The 22099-nt window shown below is 41.0% G+C and overlaps 3 protein-coding genes across 4 annotated transcripts; 2 read left to right on the top strand and 1 right to left on the bottom strand.

Annotated features, from left to right (window-relative positions):
- Positions 1-129: 129 nt before the first annotated feature.
- On the bottom strand, positions 130-8502 carry LOC306963108 (zinc finger protein ubi-d4-like). 2 transcript variants are annotated; one of them, XM_079556564.1, is made up of 11 exons: positions 8454-8502; positions 7664-7824; positions 7284-7391; positions 6961-7142; positions 6812-6904; positions 6652-6739; positions 5723-5857; positions 5202-5333; positions 5003-5115; positions 1498-1579; positions 132-1349 (listed from the first exon to the last, which is right to left on the bottom strand). In XM_079556564.1, the coding sequence occupies exons 1-11, from the start codon at positions 8483-8485 to the stop codon at positions 1264-1266; spliced, it is 1212 nt and encodes a 403-aa protein (XP_079412690.1). In that variant the 5' UTR covers positions 8486-8502; the 3' UTR covers positions 132-1263. The 2 variants fall into 2 exon arrangements, with proteins under 2 accessions (XP_079412691.1, XP_079412690.1); XM_079556565.1 differs by lacking the exon at positions 5723-5857 and having other exon boundaries at positions 130-1349.
- A 458-nt stretch (positions 8503-8960) lies between these two features.
- On the top strand, positions 8961-17881 carry LOC306963563 (high-affinity choline transporter 1-like; the record flags this gene model as incomplete). The annotated part of the gene is made up of 9 exons (XM_079557137.1): positions 8961-9144; positions 11700-11813; positions 11893-12048; positions 12121-12269; positions 12349-12492; positions 12705-12858; positions 13287-13504; positions 13578-13919; positions 17549-17881. 9 exons carry the CDS (start codon positions 8961-8963, stop codon positions 17879-17881), a joined length of 1794 nt encoding a protein of 597 aa, XP_079413263.1.
- A 2497-nt stretch (positions 17882-20378) lies between these two features.
- Positions 20379-22075, top strand: ttc9c (tetratricopeptide repeat domain 9C; the record flags this gene model as incomplete). Its single annotated transcript, XM_079556456.1, has 3 exons — positions 20379-20721; positions 21368-21550; positions 21632-22075. 3 exons carry the CDS (start codon positions 20379-20381, stop codon positions 21763-21765), a joined length of 660 nt encoding a protein of 219 aa, XP_079412582.1. The 3' UTR covers positions 21766-22075.
- Positions 22076-22099: the final 24 nt, after the last annotated feature.

Here is a 22099-nt window from a genome sequence, read left to right on the forward strand (position 1 = left end):
GAAAGGTCATTTTGAAAAGAAAAAAATCCCCACTATGTGCTGAAGCTATTTGTTGTGCACAATAAAACGCAGTTTTGTGTTTTTAAAACAAAGATGAATTAGTGGCATTAATTAATATCGATATTAAATGTATGTGATATTTTATTTATCTCAGGCTAAATAAATGTTAATACAAAAAAAATGTAAAAATAAAACGTACAACAAAATACATCATTTACAAATACTTGTAGGGTTTACATATATCAAATAAGCATGTCACAGTCATAACAAAAATAGAAAATATTGATACAGTACACTGAATGCATAAGGAGCCACTGAAGTCTGCAATACAATGGACTTTACAAAATTCTACTACAAAAAACTCCCAATACTAATCATACACAATCATACAAAACATCATACAATCATAATCATACAAAATGGTGGAAAAACAGTACAATAGAACACTAAATATTGAAATGTGAGAATGTTTATATAGTAGTGCAACCTGCATGCAAAATCCATTGTGGATTACACAGACTTGATAGCAATCAATCATGTGTGTAATAGTGGACTATAAAAGGCGAGCACCAGGTCATCACAGGAGCTAATAAATGGCACTAGTTTAAGTATTGGAAATTGAATTTGTGGAGTAATACTGTGTAAACATTTTAAGTTAGCTTTTGGGGAGCAGATAAGTTCTGTGTAGTGTTAGAAATGGTCATTTTGCCCATTGTCACTGCAACCACCAATCTGGGTTTGGACTGTTGTGATATGAGGATATGTGTATGATAAAGGCAGATGGATGGCATGTACGTACACAAACAAAATGCCACTAAACTTAGATAGTGATCATAATTATTCCATAATTTCTTTAAAAAAAACTTTAATTTTGGAAAAGCCTTAAGAAGTCTTCTATTTTGAAACAACTAGTCCAAAGTCTACCTATGGTTTTGCGAGTGAAAGGCTACAAGGCTACAGATAATTAGCCATGATGCTAATCCCCTTACTGCTGGTGGCTCCCATGGAGACAGTAGTTGCTATGGATACTGCATGCTCTCACTCTTGATCTTGTGTGTGTTCAGTCCGGTAAAGTGTGTCTATACATGAATATAGACAAAGACCATTTGATCCACAGTGATCTTGAGTCTACAACATACAACATGTGGGCACATTGATCTTGTTCTGCTACACACTCAATGTTTTGACTTCCAAATGATAAAATAGGTCGAATTTTTTTTTAGGGTAGAGCGATTTGGGTAAATGAGATGATGAGCTGTAAAATCACTCGGAGGCAGAGCCCTGGTTCTGCTGGTAAATGGACGCTTTATCCTTTAGCAAAGCCAGACACAAGTGGCAGCTCCAGCTTCCTGCAGAAACACATTAACAGTGTAATTGAGAGGTAACTTAAACTATATTTACATAGTACTTCAAATATCACATAAAACTGTTGCAACTTCATGAAGCATGTTGAATCAGGTGACATAATTAACAAAATAGCTTTTAAATAGTTCTTACCCTCGGGTGGTTCAGTCATGGGAGGACTTAGGCAGTACATGTGGTAACCTCTGTCACAATCGTCACAAAACAGCAGCTGGTCCTACAAACAACATATTCACAAAAGATTAATGTCAAATAGAGAGCTTGGGATTGTGCCGTCAAAATAGCTATGATTACCAAGTTTCCAAGCATGTAATAGCTGTACTGCAAACATACCAGTACACATACCAGTTTGCAGTACTGTATTGGTATGCAAACATACCAGTTTGTAGAACTGGTAAGCAAACAAACCAGTTTGTAGAACTGGTAAGCAAACATACCAGTTTGTAGAACTGGTATGCAAACATACCAGTGCAGATATGCAGTGCCCAGTACCTATGGTAAGGTAACGTATACCTTATTGTCCCTGTAGGGAAATTTGTCTTGTGTATTTCTAAATCCTTCGATGCCGCTGGGGCAACCCATAAAGAGCAGTGAGTCTGGATCCCACCTCCAGATGTGGAGCCAGGCTAATGGTCAATATCACCCATTGTTTTTAGTAACAGGGACACGGGAGCACTCGGAGCAGAGGAAACCTCCGCAGACACAGGAAGAATACTGAACTCTGTGAAGGACGAGTACTAACCACTGCACCAAATGACCCAGTGCTGGGTCATTTATATAGCCAAACCTTTAGACAAACTTGTCTAAAACTCTTAGTCGTGCTCAACACAATACATTATAATTGTCTACATCACTTTAGTGTTAACTAAAGATGCTGGCTTTGATTTACATTACACCCATTTGTTTTTATATTTTAATGTTGGTTAAAAGCTTCCATACAATCCGTTTGCACACCTCTCTTGGTTAAAGTCTCTCACACACTGTATTGTAGCTTTGCTATTGTTATTTACAATGGCTATTGTCTGGTCTGGTCAAACTGTGTAAAATGGAATGCCTGCTGGACTGAAGACATCTTAGGTAATGAGCATCTGAGCAATGAGAGGGAGATGTGGATGAAGGAAATTTACAGTCTATGCGCAGAATTTTTAAGTAATTTCTTTTCGCAGCCAAAGCGGACAAGGAGAGAGAGATCTAAGATTCTGAAAACTATTAAAACATGGAAAAAGCTTGTCAAAAGGATGCAACACGCTTTACTTGAAAGTACAACCATTTCCAAGATATGACAGACAGAACCCGTCCACCAATAATAATTAATTAATTAAATAATAAAGTATAACTTAACTTATAAGCAATACCCTTAATAACCTTAAATACCTAGACTGGTCCAAAAACATCTAAAGATTGATTGCACAAAATGTTTTACAGGCTGATGAGATGGCAGTAACTCTGGGTGGATTGGCAGGAGGGGCCAGTGGCTGCATCAGCGTTGGGGATAAAGCTTGTAAAGGTGTGGTACTGGTGTGGGTTTCGGGTTGAAGATGGACTCAAACTTTTAACTCTACAGCTATGTTGTAGAAGAACCGCTTTCCAAGCAGTGGCATGGGCAAAGTGCATCTTTCAAGAAAACACGTTTATGCAAAACAATTTTCCATGTGCATGGCAGACAATAAAGTGTCTCTATTCTATTCATCTCATTCGTCAACGTCCTCCACTACATGGTGCCAGCCAAGGCCTATAGATGAAACAATAATGACTTGGCCTCCTCCTCAGCTGACCAAAACCCTAGTGAGATCTGCTGCGCTCTACTTAAATGGCAGAAAGAAAAAGAAAAAAACGCACACTTCTCTGAATATATAATGTATATGGATTGGTCACCGGAAACATTTTCCTTTAAACCTATCACCCAACAAGATGTCTCACAAATCTTGCCCTCTATTGACCCTACAAAGTCAACCAGTGCTGATACCCTTGAGCCAAGGCTACTTCTGTTAACAGCTTCTTTAAATTGTAACTTGTTTAAAATATATATTTTTAACCTTACAATCCAAACAGAAGCATCCCAGCGGTGTGGAAAACTGCTTTTGTACTTCTTTTATATAAAAGGAGGACAGATGAATTACTTAAACATCATCCGTCCAATTTCAAAGCTGTTTTGCCTTGCAGGAGGTACTGGAAAAACAAATTAGTACTAAAGCTGGTTCATATCTATCTAAATATTCATTATTAAAGCCCCATCAATCTGGTTTCAGACCAAGACAACGCACCATAACAGCTTTGACCTGTCAAAGGCCTTTGACTTGGTAGATCATTGTATTTTGCTAGAACATCTCAAAGTCATTGGCTTTGATTCAAAGGCAAGATTTTGAAATTATCTCACAGATAGAGCCCAGGCAGTTATTGCAGAGGCTGACTTTTTTTTTTATCTTAACAAGGGTGTTCCCCAAGGACCACTTTTATTTACAATTTGCATTAACTCAATTGATTACAACCTAAAACATAGCTCCATTCATTTATATGCAGATGATGCAACTGTGTACTCTGACACCCTCTGCTGCACAAGCAACTCAGAGTATGTACATGATTTCAATTTAATTCAACACAATGTTGCTGATTTAAAATTGTTAATGAACTCTTCCAAAACAAAATTCATGTTGTTTTCCAGAGAACATTTGATTTTGTTAGAGAACATATTAATTTCTGCTCTAAACGGTCCCATGATTGAGCAAGTGCCATGTGCCATGTTATAAATACCATACATGTTCAAGAACTTACAAACTCAATGCAAATTGTCTTTTTTTCTATTAAAAAAAATAATAATAATAATCCCACATAGCAAGAGGCAACCTTTAGTTCAGGTCACGTTGCTTTCTATTGTGGATTATGGTAATACCATATACATGTATATCACTGCATTTGTGCCAAAGCCTTTGCATTAAGTTTTCCATTCAGCACTTGGATTCATCACAGGAGATGGCTACAGGACTCACCATTGTCTCTAGAAGACAGGAGGGAGCAGCATTGTTTGCCATTTCTATACAAAGCTCTTCTTGGTGTCCTTCCTGATTATTTGTTAAATTTCATAAATGCCTGGTCAAATGCTTACCAGTTGAGGTCTCAGGACATTTTGACTCTTGAGTCACACTGTGTTAAGAAAGAATGGGGTAAGAAGGCTTTTTTTCTGCTTTGCAGCATATGTTTGGAATGATGCACAGTCTTCTGACGCTTGATCAGTTAAATCTCTTGATAAGGCTATCCTTAGCTCTAGTTTTTAAGCATTATGCTGTTGTCATTGTTTTGCGTTCATGTTTATATTGTTATTGTTGTCTATACAGTATGTATATTTTAGTGAATTTGTAAAACTGCTCAAATGTCTCTTGCAAAAGAGACTACCTGTATAAATAAAGAATAATAATAAAGTGTTAGACAGCTGCGACTCAAAAAAGATTATCCTTCATTCAAATCAAGAAACGGAGTGGTTCCATGTATGGAAGGTTTGAAAGGAAGAGTGGGTAAATTAGTTTTGTTTCGGTAAAGTTGAGGTTTTTTTTTTTTTTTTAATTTATCGTTGTGTGTTTTATCTATTTTATTGAAAATGATGACCAATGTGATTACCACTGGCTGAAGAAACTGGAATACTCACGTCATTCTCTGAAGTGCCACACACATTGCAGCACTTGCACTCAATGCACTGCCAGCGGTATGTCTTTACGGCAGCCATCATCACTGGAGTAAACTGTAGACATGTGGGGTGTCCTGGAATACAAAGAAACTTAATTTACATACTTGAATGACCTTTTGTTGAAAAGGTTGAAAAAGACAGTATGAGAACAAAGGCATACCAGAGCGCCCACAGTCTGAGCAGGACACCAGCTCCTCTGACTGGCCCGTCTTCTGATTTAAAGTAGAATCTCCCAGACAGAAATCGCAGTAATCGTTGGGCAGTGCTAATCCATTGGGACCTTTTTTAGTTGCTGAAACAAAAAAAATTAACATTTAGAAATGTTTCATTATTCCATTACAAAGATACCATACAACAAACCTGCCCATGCATTATGATCCAGCTTAAGTACAAAAATGTAATCCAAATCATAAACTAATGAATTTATATGTGACTCACACTATTTGTTATTGTGATGGGACGTGCAAATGCAAAGATGTTTGATAAAAAGGGATGATTTGATGAAAAATGTTTGAAGAGTCCCATTATGTTTTTACAACCTGTACAGTTATTGACAAACCCCATAAAATCAAGACATTTTCCTCACAAAAAAAAGGAAAAAAAAAAAAAGCCGTCACACATGCAACACATCATGCAACAGTCCCCCTGTCCCCTGACAGTCTCTCTCAGGCCTGGACTCACTCTTCTGCTCCTCAGGCTGGCGAGGAGTGGCTGGTGCCTCGAGCTCCTCGCGGTCCTCACCCTCCTCCTCGGCCAGGTGAGAGTGCGTATAGTGATAGCTCAGGCCCGGACGGTTCTTGTAGCGCTTCCCACAGACTGACACACACAGTCACACAAGATTTGTATAGCAATGACCAACAGTTTACCAAAAAGGACCCATTTATTGTCCCAACATTTCTAAATATATCATTGAATGTCAGTCCTGGTCTAATCTGAAGTTAGTCCTCATTTAGCCCTAATTTTATTAGAGGGTAGTATTCACGGGTGTAAACCAGGTCTAAACATTAAAGTTCGTTGCAGCTCTTTATAGAAATTCCTTTAGTAATTTTGAGGAGAACTAGCTCTTTGAATTCAAAAGATCGCAGATCCATGCTTTAAAGGAATAGGCCACCGTTTTTACATACTGAGATATGTTCTTACCTCTTCTTCTTTTGTACCCGTCTGGTCTTCATACGGTCTTCATGAGTACTTCGACGTCCGCACAGTAAAGTGAAGATATTGCTGTGCGGATATCAAAGTACTCCTGGTATTATTACGCCTTACAATATAGTTCCCCTTTTTATCCACTTAGAAAATCCACATTGTTTAATTTTGTGTAACTATAGTTATCGTGTAACACTTCACGTAACCATATTTAAATAGGGAAAACGTGGAAGAGCTTGGTGGCTTCTGTCTTCACCTTGTTTGGAGCTATAGAGGAGAGGAGGAGAAGCTGAATGCTAACACCGACTGTGCTGTGTTTACGTGACTGAGGGCACGCGTGAAGACCAGACAGGTACAAATGAACTCGTCTAAGCTAAGAAGAACATATCTCAGTATGGAAAAAATGGTGGCCTATTCCTTTAACTGGAAGCAAAGGCCTCTGCCACACAAACATAGTCTGTACTCACTGTCACAGGCGTATGGTTTGTCCCTTTCCTCCAGTGCCGCTGCTGCAGCAGCCTCAGACTTCTTTTTGCCATTCTTATCACTTCGTCCCTAATAATTGTATGTAGACATATAAAAACCACAATAAATGTACTTTACTTGGCCTTTTCCAACCCGGCTTACTTTTGACTTGCTCTTTCCTCTCCTTTTAGGGGTTTCGTCTTCAAAGTCCTCATCATCTAGATCATCCAAGTAGTCATCATGGTCCAGAACCCTCTAAAAATTGAGAATTGAGAAATTCAAAAAATACAAAAATATATTTTCAGCCTCACCTTGCGAATACGGCCAGAAGTCACTGATGCAGGAGGTTCCACAGTAGCAAGATCTTCTTCAGCACCTCGAATATCAGACACTCCACTCCTCCTCTCAAGAGGCTCTCCCTTGAGCAGTGCCTCCAAACTGCTACCATCTACTCCCACCAGTGCATCACGTTTAAGTCCCAGCTCTAAATCCGCTACATAAAACATCAGAAACACATGCACACCACAAGCCACTAATTAAGTACTTTAAGAAAAATGTATTCAACATCTAATAGTCAGTCAAATTGTGTTGACTCTGTTACAAAGTTGTAAAACAGCTTCTCCTACAACCCTACCAGCTTTGAGTGGAGGGAAGGCTAGGCGCGGGTCCTCAGGGGGATGAGAACGCCTTTTCTTTCTCCATCGACGCGCTGGGTATGTGTACAGCTGCCCTGGAGCTACGCCTGAGATGACACAAACAATGTTTTAACCGCTGTGAGCACCCAGATCAACATTCATTTTGTGGGCCTAAACAACTTTTAACATGATACTGAAACATAAAAGGTATTACATGATGGGAGAGTGGTTCCTTTTGTAATGCAAGACAAGAGACACGACGAGAGACATTACTTAAGTGCAGCCATACATTCATAAGAGCTTATTTTTTAAGTTGCAATACAAGAACAAAAGAGGGGGGGAATAGACTTGCAACATGACATCAGATGATAATCCTCACCTGCACTGCGGTGCCTTTTCTCCATCCAGATGTAACAGTTGGACTGAGCCACACCAGTCTGAGAGTCCAGGAAGGGCATCAGGATGCTGCGCTCGGCACATAGACGGGCATTGTAACTGTGACACTGCTCCATAGCATCTCTGTAATACTGCTCTCCCAGCCTGAAGGAGACAGGGGACACTCTGCTGCATCAAACCGACACACACTATTTATACAACCCCAACAAATGGTAAATGTAATGACATGTGTTTGTGAGATAGAACGAATAATACATTACTAAATGGTTAGTAACTCCCGTGCAGTTACATTATTGCATTTCATCGTACCAGATTCTGATTTTATAAATGTTTTCATTTAAAGGCAGTACTTATAAAGCATTAACATATTGTATCAGAGAGCCTTTGTACTGGTCCAGAAGAACAGGGCATGGAAGGAAACAAAAGCTTGCTGGATGGCGGCTCTCTCATCACAAAGCACCCTCCAACAAGCTCCATAAATGATAAACCTTATTTACTACATATGTTCCAGTAGTTTACAGCGTAGGAATAAACAGGACGGAAGGCGCTAGTGAACACCTAAGAGTTGTTTAAAGTTGCATAAAGTACATCTTTTCAGTTTGCTCATGGCTAACATGCTAACCATAGTACGATTTTAGTGAAGAAAGCGTTTGTTACTTGGCTAAAAATAATTTTAACACTATGCTGTTACTATTACCATAATGCGCAACAACAACCTGGTTACTACCTCATATTCGAGGTAAATATTACAAGTTAAAAAAGGATAAACTTACACTTTAACAACACTGTCGACAGTAGCAGCCATGTTTCTGAATGCGGTTGTATGGGATACTACAGCGCATGCGCACAGTGACAGTGACAAAGTATCTTCTTTCAAATTTACAAATTCATGTGGGATGGCATGAGCAATATATATATTTCTATGGATGGCATGAGCAAATAGTACACGCCGAAAAATATAATACATAATACATTTCTAATATGGACAATATATTACAGCAAAGCACAATTTGCGATGACAGTAAAATGTAAATTAATCTAAAATAGGCAATTTTTTTTATGTAAGATGTGATATGACATTTGATGTGAGACAGGTATATGCCAATTCCTTAACTAATTTGTTGAGAGCCTACAACTATAATGTGACCTTTGCCACAGGTAAGATTTTTTTTGTGTGTCTTCCTTCTCCTTTCTCTCGTGACGCCTCTGGTGGAAACCAATTATATGATCTTTGGTGTCAAACAGTGTGTCCTCTTGCACAGGTCTGGAGCGTGAGCAGCATGGGTCTGAACGTCCCGGGACTCTTGGCGATGATCGCCTTCTACGTGCTAGTCCTGGGCATCGGCGTCTGGGCCGCGGTGAAATCAAGACGCGCGCGTGAGAGGTCCCAGGAGAACCGAACAGAACACATCTTGTTGGGGAACAGGGGCATCAGCCTGGCTGTGGGTGTTTTCACGATGACAGGTCTGTTGAAGCATTGTGCAATAGCAGCCTTATGTGTACTCTGGTGTTCTTGTTTTTTACTCTCAGGGGAATTGTTTATTTATTATGGCTATTTGATGGCAACATTTGTAGCCAAGGAAAATTTGCAATGTCCGTCCCTAATCTACAGTCAATGGTCCCTAAAGGAGTTTTGAAATACAATACACTTAGAAAATACATTTGCAGTTACATTAATTCCGACATTATAAGGTAGTGCAAAAATTATGTCTCTTTAAAAAAAATAAAAAAGAACAAAAAAAAAAACCTAGATCTAAATCTTCAACAGTTTAGCAACAGTAAAGGCTGAGTGTCCAAAGGTCTTTTTTCTATTGGGCACATTCACATTGGCAGCTCCTAGTGTGATGAAGCCCACTGCTCTGAGTGGTACTATGAGCCTCTGAGATCATCCGGGGCTTCATGTGCAAACATTTATACATTAATTTAAAAAAAAGAAAAAAAATTCATGAACATTTTCCAAGTTGAGGAAATTTGAATTCTGAATACTCCTCAATGGTGTGTACTGACAGATGTTTTATCTAGTACTTTTAATGCTCTGTTGTAAATCATTGCATAGGCTACATTTTCAATCCCGTATGATTCTAAAACAACCAATTTTCCTTGGTTGTTCCAGCAGTGATCTTTTAAACATGACTTTCAAATGATAAATGGGAATGCAACATTAGGCCAAAGTATTTCACGTCTTTGAATTGTGTAATGACTATTGATTGTCAGATGCAGTTCTTGCAAAGGATGTGATCTGGAAGCAAAACAAACTATCACTGTCAATATTTAGGGTTAGTACTGAGTTTTGAAACCATACTGGCAATGTTAAGATGTTGCTGCAGCTAAGCAGTAATGGTTTCTATATTTTTGTCACTTGCATAAACAACTGCATCATCTGCATACATTTAGAGGCCAGCGCTAGGACAGGTCTTTGCCCCTGTGGAGCAGGCATCGCAAATATTTAGACCCAAGTGAAAAGTCTAAATAGGAATAGTCTGAACCACATTGTCAAAGTGTGTAGTAAGATTTCTGGTGTGTGTTTTGAAGACCTTGCCTCACTCTGTAAGAAAAGAGTCCTCCAAAAGAATCGATTTTGGGCCAAGCAAATCATGTTTTGTGGTCGTCCTTTACTCTGATGCCCTCCTTTTCTGATGGGGGACGAGGTGAGCTTGGCTAAAGGTGCTTTCACACCTAACGTGGGTTTATTACTGAGTATTGTTCATGAGAAATGCACGCCGAGGTGTGGGTGATGATCTAGGCTCAATGTGCGTCAACTGTTCAGAGCGGCGTGAAGGCACCCTTGGGAGGAAGGAATACAACCTCCGTGAACTTGTCCCCTCATCATGCTGAAATTCAGATAAAAAATATGTCAATCGTTTCTGCTGTAAAAATTGTGTTTGTTTTTGAGATACTGATGACTCTTTTTTGCATGCAGTGTGTGTTCCTGTGTGCCACAGAAACATGTGCGCACCTCAGAGGGGGACAAGTGTGGACGCCTCAAGGCTTTAAAGTTTCAAAACCGAACCAGCACAACCGGAAATCTTTACAGCACAAAACAGCCACGATCAAGCAGTTGTCACCATTTTTATCAGTTCTGGAGCTTTGTTACGGGCAGGGTGACCTCAGGTCTGACTAATAAAACAATCATAAATATCTCAAAAGTGATAACAGCACAAACGTAACACAAACGATTGACATATTTTTTATATATGTTGGAGCATGATGAGCAGGACGATCTGTGCGGTTAGGTGTGTTGGCACCATAATACCCTCCTGCTCCTCACCTCCTCCACAGAGTGCAGGGGGCGCCCAGGACTGAGCTGGCCCTCCTGACCAGCTTGTTCGGTCTGTTCTTGTCCCGCTCTGTGCTGCCCGGGGCCCAGCACACAGCAGCGTAGTGGAGAGCAGAGGCTACCACAGAGTCATAAAAAGCCCTGAGCAGAGGCCTGCTCGCTCTGAAAGACCTCAGTCTCCTCTTGTACTGGGTGTTGGTGTTGTGGGACCAGTCCAGTTTATTGTTGAGGTGAACACCCAGGTACTTGAAACTGTCCACCTCCTCAATGTCCTCCTCCTGGATGTTCATTGGCATGTGCGGTAGTGTTTAACCAGTCTTACATTTTGACAACAAGCACGAGAAGAAGCTTCTCAAGATATCTGTAGAGTTGGAGAGAAAGATCAGGTCCAGGCACTCATATTTTGCAAAAGTAGAATAGGCTTTATTTATGGGCCAGAAACATTATAAAGCACGCGTGTCGGCTTGCGCCTTCATCAGGGTGTGTGTGGAGACAGAGGAAGTAGGAAGTAGAGTTATTGAGTTATTTAACATTTCTACTTCAATTGGTACTTGCTGGACAACTGAGAGCCTTCACGAACCCATTGAAGATCATGGCATCACACACATGGAATGATTACTAACAGTATTAAGAAACAATCTTGATTAGCCACGTATTAAAACTTTTCCTTTTCAAATTTAGCGCAGATATTTTTTCTTAAAAGAAGTGTTGTTTACTTTAAATTATGTGATTTCTCGTACAGCCACATTTGTAGGAGGAGGTTTTATCACTGGTGTAACAGAAGCTGCTTACATTCCGACTTTGGGACTGGCTTGGGCTGTCATGCCGGTCACAGGGGCTCTGTCATTTATAATAGGTATGGAACACGACAATTTAAACCAGCAACATTTAATGCAACCTGGGCAATATAGTATCTCCCATTAAACATTTTCCAGGTGGACTTTTCTTTGCCAAAAAAATGAGAGCGAGAAAGTATGTAACCATGATGGACCCATTTCAGGAGAAGTATGGAATTACAATCAGTGCTGTTCTGTCTGTAGCACTGTTGATATCTGACATCATCTGGGTAACAGGAACTCTCATAGGCTTAGGTATGATTCTGAATTGCTTTCACATATCACACTGTGTTGTGGAGATCTATGCCATTCTCTATGTTTTCACAGGTTCAACCATGAGCGTGATCTTGGATGTTTCCTATTCTGTGTGCATCTGGTTATCGGCTGCAGTCGCCATAGTCTACACCCTTCTAGGAGGGTTGTACAGTGTCGCGTACACTGACGTTATACAGTTGATTCTTATTTTCTGCAGTTTGGTATGTGGTTTCATGTTACGCTTACTACCTACTTACTACCTACGTTTGTTTTTGACTGGCATGTTTTATTTTTCTTCAGTGGTTATGTGTCCCTTTCGTCCTGATGAGCCCGTATTCAGATGATATCACAAAGACTGCACATGCATTTATTTATCAGGCCCCTTGGATTGGGTCTGTGAATAAACAGAATGTGTGGATTTGGCTTGATAATTTCCTGCTATTGGTAAACCGCTCTGTTCTCTTTTATTATGAGCAAATGTTTAACCACTTGTTGCGCTCAATGCACTCAGTAAAAGGGCGCCACCGAAACCTAATACTAACACATTCTGCTGTTTGATCCTGTTTGCAAAAATAATAAATAAAAACCCTCATAGATATGAATAGGCTAAATGAAGAAGAGACAGGTGTTAAGTTGTCTTCTCACTCTTTTCTCAGACTCTCGGTAACTTGGGTTATCAAGATTTTCATCAGAGGACTCTGTCTGCCTCCTCCTCCTCTACAGCCAGGATCACATGCTTCATTGCAGCCCCCATGATCTTTGTGCTTGGTATCCCCCCAGTATTGATCGGCGCGGCTGCTGCATCAACAAGTATAGTGCACAGTCATTCCCGGGTATCACATGATGTCATAAATGTATATGGCACTGCACAGTAGTGAAAAATGTCATATGGATTATGTGAAATGTTAAAGAGGGCAGGGTCCAATAAAACACTACAAATCAGATTATTATTTTACTACGTATTGAGTCCACACACACGTGCTGTGTTAATCAAATGTTACAAATTTAACATGTTCTCTGTTGGCATGAATTCTTTTAATATATATATTTTCCCTGTGTAAACCTGTTTTTATTATAACACAGTATGATTCATATAGTGAGTTTGTGTCTGTTTTTAGTTCATTATTATTAATGTGTGATGATTTGTTCTGATAATTGTTCCTCGATCCATAAATCAATATTGAATATATGACATAAAGTTTTAGAAGTTTAGACCTGTTTTTATTGGTGTGCTTCAGATTGGACTATGACAGAGTATGGATCACCGTCCCCATATGAGCGTGGTGAAGCCGGGCTGGTGCTGCCCATTGCTTTGCAGTGCCTCACCCCTTCCGCCATCTCCATTGTGGGCATTGGAGCCATAGCTGCGGCTGTGATGTCGTCAACAGACTCTGCTCTGTTATCAGCAGCCTCAATATTCTCATCCAACATCTATAAGACCGTTTTGAGGAAAATGGTAAAAAATTATGCTCAGTGACATTTGTGCACCTATATAGGTTTGCCTTAATTTTTGTATCTTTCTGTCACAGGCATCAGATACAGAGCTTCAGTGGGTCATACGCGTCACTGTGGTGTTAGTCGGCCTCGTGGGCACTTCATTGTCCTTTCTAAGCAACAGTGTCATGGTGTTTTGGATACTGGGCTCCAGCATTACCTACACTGTTATGTTTCCTCAGTTGATCTGTGTGCTCTACTTCAATGTCTGTAACGGCTACGGCTGCATCATGGGCTTAGTCATTGGACTGTTATTGAAATTACTGAGTGGGGAACCAGCACTGGGCTTGCCTCCTCTCCTTTATTTTCCGGGCTGCTCTGCTGAAGATGGCACATATGTCCAATGTGCTCCTGTTCAGACAATCGCTATGCTTTCTGCATTCATTACCACATTAATATTTTCCCACATAACTTTTATACTCTTTAACAAAGACATTCTACCTGAAACATGGGATGTCTTTAGAGTGAAAAAATCAGGTAGGCCGCCACACAACACAGAATTACAAACAACTTTGTAGAACAATAATGTGTTTGTATAAGAATTTGTGGTTAAAGGCTTTTTGTGCTAATAAACTGATGTTGATTTTGTAGCACTTTTCCATTAAAAATATTGTCATTTTACACAGATTGACTGGGCTGAGGATTATTTAGTTTTTTTCATTGTGTGGGCATAGATATTATTAATTAATTTTGTTAGTTTACAGGTCTTCTGGTAAAATAGACTGCAGTGGATATCAAACTTTTCACGTTAAGAGCAAAATTAATCCAGGCGCTTCTAAAACATTTTTAAATAAATCTAAATTGGATGAAATGATCTCTGGATGTGATTTCTAAACCAGAAAAAAACACCTAGCTTAAGAGTAGGGTGGGGGCTCAAAAGTGCTACGGTAGAAGTGTTCTGTATTGCAGTTTCTAAATTTGGCCATACCGCCTGTACTCTGCCCAATCCAGTCAGACCTTGGAAGCTAAGCAGGGAAGGGCCTGGTCGACCGTTTGGTATCACCAGGAAGCCTGGCGAATGGAGTGAGTGAGTGAGTGAGTGATTGTTGGTGGTCGGAGGGGCCGATGGCGCAGACTGGTTGCCTCGCTTCCGTCAGTTTACCCCAGGGCAGCTGTGGCTACAATAGTAGCTTACTATCACCAAGTATGGAGTGAATGAATAATGCAATGTAAAGCGTCTTTGAGTGTCCAGAAAAGCGCTGTATAAAACCAATGCATTGTTATTATTATTAAATTTCCTCATAATTAATATAACAACTCAACACAACCAGGCTGAAATACAATGGTTGCTAGACAGAATTTGAAACAAACAACAATGATGGATGATATCAGGGCCCTGACACCCCTTTAAAAATGAGCCAAATTGTTCCAGCCAACGCGCGCTTCAACTCAAGTGCGTGTTTCCTTTTATTTATTGTCATTTCCTGCAATTATGCCAAAACAGTGACAGAACCCACAGGTCGCTCACGTTAGAGGATTACATATCGCTATTTATCATACTGGGTCAGGCTGTACAGTCGTACTATCTCTGTCATAGCCTTGACTGTGGTGCTCAGACACTCAGCCACTGAATGTTTGCTTGTGTATCAGTATGACGCTCTGAGAGGGGATTTATCCCTTTTCTGTGGAAGCATAGACAGACTTAATGGTAGGACTAGCGCAATGTCTCGAGTTCGTGTCTCCGGGTCCCACACCGCTGGTAAAAAAAAACTTCTAATGTATAAGACATCCAGACTGCTGTGAATTCATTTTTCCAGTGAACAAAACAGCCCCACACCACGATTCTCCCTGCTCCATACTTCACAGTGAGCATTGGGTTTTGATGTTCGGTCTGTTACCGTGGTGAAGTTAGTTTCACGTTGGACATTGGATATTCGGCTCCAGCACCTACGGCGGGAGCTTCCCTTTACTGCGTCCCACCCGCTCAGTCTGGGTTTGGGGAGGAACACGCTGAAGGCGCCGCTCTGAACTCTGGTCGTTCCAATTTAGGGACCGTCAGTAAATGACTATCTTACATAATCGCATTGGTTTAAAAAATGTATATCTCGTGAAAATTCGAAAAAATACTTTTAAAACTGATAAAAAATAATAAACGTATGGGAAAATAGACACAATTGAATGTGCAGGTGTATTTTATATCACAAATTCATTATTTTAGAATATTTTATAACCATTGTTGAAGACTGTATGAATATATTTTTCAATAGCTTTGGCATCATATGACCCAGAGACCCCATTCTAATTTGTAATAGTAGTTCTAGTCCTGGGCTACAACATACACCTTTTTGTTTCCCTATTTTGGGTTTTTACATTTTTTGAAAAATCCAAATGTGGCTAAATCAAACATAATCCATCATTTCTGTTCAATAGCTTTGGGGCATTGTGACCAAAACACCCCATTCTAATTTGTAATAGTAGTTCTAGTCCTGGGCTACAACATACACCTTTTTGTTTCCCCATTTTGAGGATTTACATTTCTTGAAAAAAAAAAAAAAAAAGAAGTGTTCATGAAGGAGGTGTGTGATGTCCTGTTCTATGGAGAGTGCAATGGGTCTGATGGCCCTTTTTTTCCAGATCTGTGAGGAATGGTGTGGGAATTCCTATAATTTTGTTGCAGTGTTTGTTGCCTTGTTAAAGGGGGGCATTGCATCAAGCTTTACATCATGTTATTATGTCATTCCCTCATTAAAAACATGCCTGAAGTGTTGCCTTGGCAAGTTCACGTATTTTTGAGTAATCTGTAAAAACTCTGATGGCAGCCATTTTAGGGATAGGTTTGCCTGAGTCCTCCTAGGAACGCCCCCACCTCCTGGAGACGCCTCCGAGCTTTCGTCACCAGCCGAGTAACCAACCACTGCTCCTCAGCAGAACCCCCTCCCCACTGATGCCACAGACAGCGTGTGGAGGGGGCGTGTCGGAAAGAGTCAGAGGTTCTTAAAGAGACAGAGGCCTATTTCAAGACATTCGCTACAGCCATTTTGAGAGAGCAATTTTATACAAGGCAGTTATTTTAATTTACTGCATTAACAGACCAACAGAAGGTTTCGTCATCATTGCAGTGTGCTATAGACTGGTGCTATGGGATTGAAAAAAGCATAATACCTCCCTTTAAGTTTAGTCGGCTTTTTGACAGTTAACAGTACAACAGTCTGGGAGTGTTAATCAAGTTGTAACACTTTCTCATAACTGATTAAGTTAATAAGAAACAAATTATCGATACTTACCGTAACTGCAGTTCTTCGAGTGTGGGCGTGCCCACCAATGGGCTTCACTATGGGTAATGTCTCCTGGCGCAGCCAGGGCATTGAGACAGATACAATTATTTATCCGCGCCAATCCTGCCTAGGGCATGGCTTATGCCTGCAAAACCTATGGCCTTTAAAAGGCCCATGGCCCAAACACTCTCCCTTCTTCGAACCAGATGCAGCCCGGCCACTGTCCTAGAGTCTCTGCAGGAATTCGAGGACCCCACCAACTGAACCGGAGATGGAGCGATGGGATGGCATACAGGAGGTCTGTCGGCCACACAAGAGGCTTGTCAGCCACACAAGAGGCCTGTCGGCCCGAGCTTTTGCATCTACCCCAAGAGGGAGGTCGTCTGATGACCCGAGCGAGAAACACAATGGGAGCTGTGCGTTCTCTGCTCTGGCGACAAGGTCAGCCACGGGGTCACCAAACCTGTGCCAAATCTGGGGTATGATCTCAGGTGACAGGCTCCACTTGTCGTGCAGTGGGCCTCCTCGAGACATCTGTCTGCTCTGACATAGAGAACTCTGGGCACATGGCGTGCGATCAGAGAGGCCAGGGGGGAGTCCGCCCACAGCAGGAACTCCGCCATGTCCGGTTTGCGGGATATCTGGGAGACCTGTTCAGGTAGGCCACAACTGTCGTGTTGTCCAACCTGACCAACACATGTTTTCCCTGTAGACCGGAAAGGAAGTGTAGCAAAACATTCTGCACTGCTCTCAACTCCATGAGGTTGATGTGAGCTGGTGGTGATTCCCAGGCCCCGCCCACAGCGGACTGGCTGAGAGTCCCGCCCCAACCGGCAAGCGGAGCGTCTGTGAACACCTCCATGTGGTACAGCCCATGTGCACTCCCCGTTGGAGTCGGCCGGGGGCCAGCCAGAACTCAAGGTCTTCCAGAGCTGCTGGGTAGAACAAGACCACTGCCCGCCTGTTACGCCTCGGGTGCAGACAGAGGTGGCAGAACAACCTCTGGAGCTTCCGCATATGCAAGACCCCAGACGCACCACCGGGTGGGCTGCGGCTATCATGCCAAGGATGGATCTCATCTCACTCAGTGGGGCTGGACCCACGGTGTGGCCGTCAGGTTCTGAGCTAGGTCCAGTAGCGTGCTCCACCTTTCCCTGGAGAGCCGAGCAATCATGGTCCGTGCGTCCAGCTCAGGTACATGACCTGTTGGGCCGGGTGGAGAACACTCTTCTCCTGAAGCTGAGCTTCGAAATGTGCTGAAGGACCATAGCTGTGTGCTCCCCGGTCTCTGCTGAGAAGCCGCGAGCACCAGCCAGTCGTCGATGTAGGTCAGAATACAGAAACCTTGGCAAGGGAGAGGCTCCAGAGCTGCCTCTACGTATTTGGAAAAGGTGGGTGGGGCGAGGGAATAACCGAACGGGAGATGGTTTTACTAGAAACACCAGTTCCCAATGGCAAACCTGAGAAACAGTGTGTGCCTCTGTTGCATCTCTAAGGTCGATGGACATTATCCATTCCCCCGGGCGGACACTTTCCAGGAGGTGCTTGACAGTCAACATGCAGAACCCCCTGATGGCCACGGGATTGTTGAGGACCCGCAAATCCAGAATGGGTCTTACTCCTACCTTCTTCTTGGGAACCAGGAAGTAAGGGGAGTAAAAACCTGACATCGCTTCTACCGGGCGCAAATGATGGATTATGTTTGACTTTGCCACATTTGGATTAAAAAATATATATAAAACCCCCAAATGTGGAAACAAAAAGGTGTATGTTGTAGCCCAGGACTAGAACTACTATTACAAATTAGAATGGGGTGTTTTGGTCACATGGCCCCAAAGCTATTGAACAGAAATGATGAATTTTGGCAAATTTTGCAACATTTAGATTTTTCAAAAAATGGGAAAACCCAAAATGGGAAAACAAAACGGTGTATGTTGTAGCCCAGGACTAGAACTACTATTATAAATAAGAATGGGGTCACAGTCTTCAACAATGGTTATAAAATATTCTAAAATAATGAATTTGTGATATAAAATACACCTGCACATTCAATTTTGTCTATTTTCCCATACTTTTATTATTTTTTATCAGTTTTAAAAGTATTTTTTCGAATTTTCACGAGATATACATTTTTTAAACCAATGCGATTATGTAAGATAGTCATTTACTGACGGTCCCTAAATTGGAACGACCAGAGTTCAGAGCGGCGCCTTCAGCGTGTTCCTCCCCAAACCCAGACTGAGCGGGTGGGACGCAGTAAAGGGAAGCTCCCGCCGTAGGTGCTGGAGCCGAATATCCAATGTCCAACGTGAAACTAACTTCACCACGGTGGTGCACCTCCATTTTTCCTCCACACAAGACGTTCCTCCCAAACTATTAAACTTTGGGTTAATCAGTCCACAGGATATTTTTCCAGTAGTGCTATAGAGCATCCAAGTGCTCTTTTGCAAATCAAAGGTGAATAGGATTTTATGGCCATGTAAAGCACCGAAATACAAAGAATGTATGAAACACTCCCAGAGGTGGCATAAGGTTAACAGGGCACAAGGGTTAACCATTGACAGTGGATTGCTCCTAAATATAGCTACTGTCAATAGGGTCAACGCATTATTCACACAATAAATAAATAGTTTGCACCTCGGGCCAAGAATGTGGCGCTACACCGCTATAATAAAGGAAACCAGATTTATTCATTTTTTCATGTACTTATTGTTTATTTTTTGACTGATAGTTATATTTTACTTTATTTATTTTATGTATTGTTTTTTCTACCGTGTCCTAAATTGTTCGCCTGGTCATTTTGAGGGTCCCAGCTTGATAAACTTGGGAACCCCTGTACTGCTGCCGGTGAGAGCAATACCGTTATGCGGATCTATCTTACATTTTTCCACTGTACTGTTTTTGTTTGTTTGTTTGTTTTCTTTTATCCAGCACACTGGCTGAGAGATGTGGATGTGCGTGTCTTTCCTCCTAAACTGAACCCCTGTACTAGAACCATAAATACAGTAGCCTAATAGTAATTAGAAATAGAAGTGTAGTTTGTAGATCTACCATCGCGGGGCGGTAAAGCAAAAGCTTTCTTTGTCACTTTTCCAGCCAGTGCAGAGCAAGATAAACAGGAAGCGTCTGCAGCAGGTCGGAGATACATATTTCAATGAGGTGTGCACATAAGCTCAAGAGTTTCATCCTTAAAGGTTTGAGTTTTTAACTTTTGCATGTTGAGTTCTACCTTTCAAAAGCCTGGTATAATGACATTTATACTAACTGTGTGTGGGATGTGCCTGTTATCTGAACGGGGTTGCAAAGGTGTGTTTTCTTCTATAACGATAACAAACCATCACCATCATTTCTGGCGCATTTTTTGCTCAATAAGTAATTTAATTGAAGCTGCGCATCGGTCACGAGTACATTAAACCGTTTACCTTCAAAACGTGTATAATTTTTGGACCAAATCGCAGATTTATTTATTTTTGTTTGTTTTGTTTTTTTCATTTTTTGTTTTCAGTCTTGAACAAGAGACTAATCTGCAACACATTGCATGTCTTGGATTTTCTGGGGCTCATCTCATCTTAAATGTGTGTCTTCTGTTCTGACTGATTGTCCTCCTGGCAGGTTAAGGAAATGGACCCCTCTGAAGCCCACGACAGTGTGGATGTTCAGGGAGCAGAGGCTGAAGCCACACAGTCGTCAACCCTCTCCGGCCAAACGCCATCTTCCCGCAAACCAAACTGGGCTTTGCTGGAAGAAGCTGTCCAGATGAAAACGGAAGGCAATGCATTTTACAGAGAGAAAAACCTGCGCTCAGCCATCAGACGCTATCACAGTGCTCTGCTCATCCTCCGGGGCCTGGACTCTGAGATGATGTCATGTGTGAAAGCACTTGGACAGGTGCTTCTTCCTCTCTCCCCAGAACAAGAGACACTCCTGAGAAACACACAAGTGGACGTGTATAACAATTTAGCTGGTACATCATTTATTTTATGAATATATATATATATTTGTTTTTAACCACTAAGATGACAAAACACGACACAAACAAAAGTTAACAATTTGAAAGCAATTTGAAATGAACAAAGTTATGTAAAAACTACCTACTATGTTTTAGAGCACTATTTGAAAAAAAATTAAAAAAAATGAAATGAAATGTAAAATTATGGTATTTACCAAAAATGAGTCCCAAACAAGAAACAATTCTCAAGACACTCCACAAAAAAGTTCAAATGCTTTTTATTCCAGTTAATTTTTATAGGCTGATATGAAGCGCATGTCACATAAATATTGTCAGAGAAAAGTAACCACGTAGTACTAGCAGTAGTAGTAGTAGTAGTAGTAGTAAGTAGTAGAAATAAAAAAAATACCTCTAGAAGTTCAGTTACTTAAAAAATTAAGTACCACCTCTACCTACCTTGACGTTGATTAGATGTACTTTTGCAATTTTTTTAAATATTCTTTTTAACGCTTATTGGTGACTCCCTTTACGTTCACAAATTGCATGAAATGCCTGTGACAACAAAGTGAATTAAAGCCTATAGGAAAAAAAAATCACAAAGACAAAATCAGTGTCTGATTCATCTTGTTTCATAAACACATGTAAATGTTTGTCTTTTCAGCCTGTTTGCTGCAGAAAGAGAGTGTTAATTATGCTCGTGTCCAGGAGTATAGCTTGCGAGTTTTACAGTGGCAACCACACAATGTAAAAGCTCTATACAGGGCGGGAGTGGCCACACTGGAGCTGGGAGATGCCCAAACGGCTAAAGAGTATTTCACACAGGCCTTCAAGGAACAGCCGCATGGTAATCTGTTTTGTGCTTTACTTTGAGTTTGAAAACATGCTGAATAATAATTATTTAACATGCACCATAATTTTGTTCTAGATGTAAATGTAAAGAAGTATCTCCAGAAAGCTGAAGAGAGGCTGAACCAGGAGTTACAAAAGGAGAAGGCCATGTATCGAGGGATGTTCTGCTCTGGAAATGGAGTTCACAATCAGCATGAAAGTGGTGATTAAGTTTGCCAGGTGTGCAAAGACATTTCTGTTTGGGACAGTTAAAAATCAGTAGACTATGAGTGTACTGGCTGATTTGACACGCATCTTTAGTTTATTAAGCGGTCTGTAACAGCAGTTGGATGAACAGTGAAGACGATGCTGAAAATAGAGCTGAGAAACTCAGGTTTCCTAGCAACAAGGAGGCTCAGTTTTAGTTGTGTCCTTTAATTTAAGCCAATACAGTTTGCTCACAAACAAATATGCTCTGGCTCTGCCAGTGTTTCGCAGTGATGCGAATGTTGTTGAGTTGTCAATAAAATATTTTTATAACTGACTCATAATCTCATTGATTTGA

This window comes from Gobius niger (genome assembly GCF_951799975.1).
Source record: "Gobius niger genome assembly, chromosome: 5".
NCBI lineage: Eukaryota > Metazoa > Chordata > Actinopteri > Gobiiformes > Gobiidae > Gobius > Gobius niger.

Bases quoted from the DNA above. Each gene is read 5' to 3' on its own strand.
- LOC306963108 (XM_079556564.1), bottom strand. From the start codon at position 8,485: ATGGCTGCTACTGTCGACAGTGTTGTTAAAGT. The intron at 5,858-6,651 runs GTGAGTACAGAC...TGTGTGTGTCAG, and splicing joins CAAACCATACGCCTGTGACA to TCTGTGGGAAGCGCTACAAG. The intron at 5,334-5,722 runs GTGAGTCCAGGC...TTTTTGTTTCAG, and splicing joins CCAGCCTGAGGAGCAGAAGA to CAACTAAAAAAGGTCCCAAT.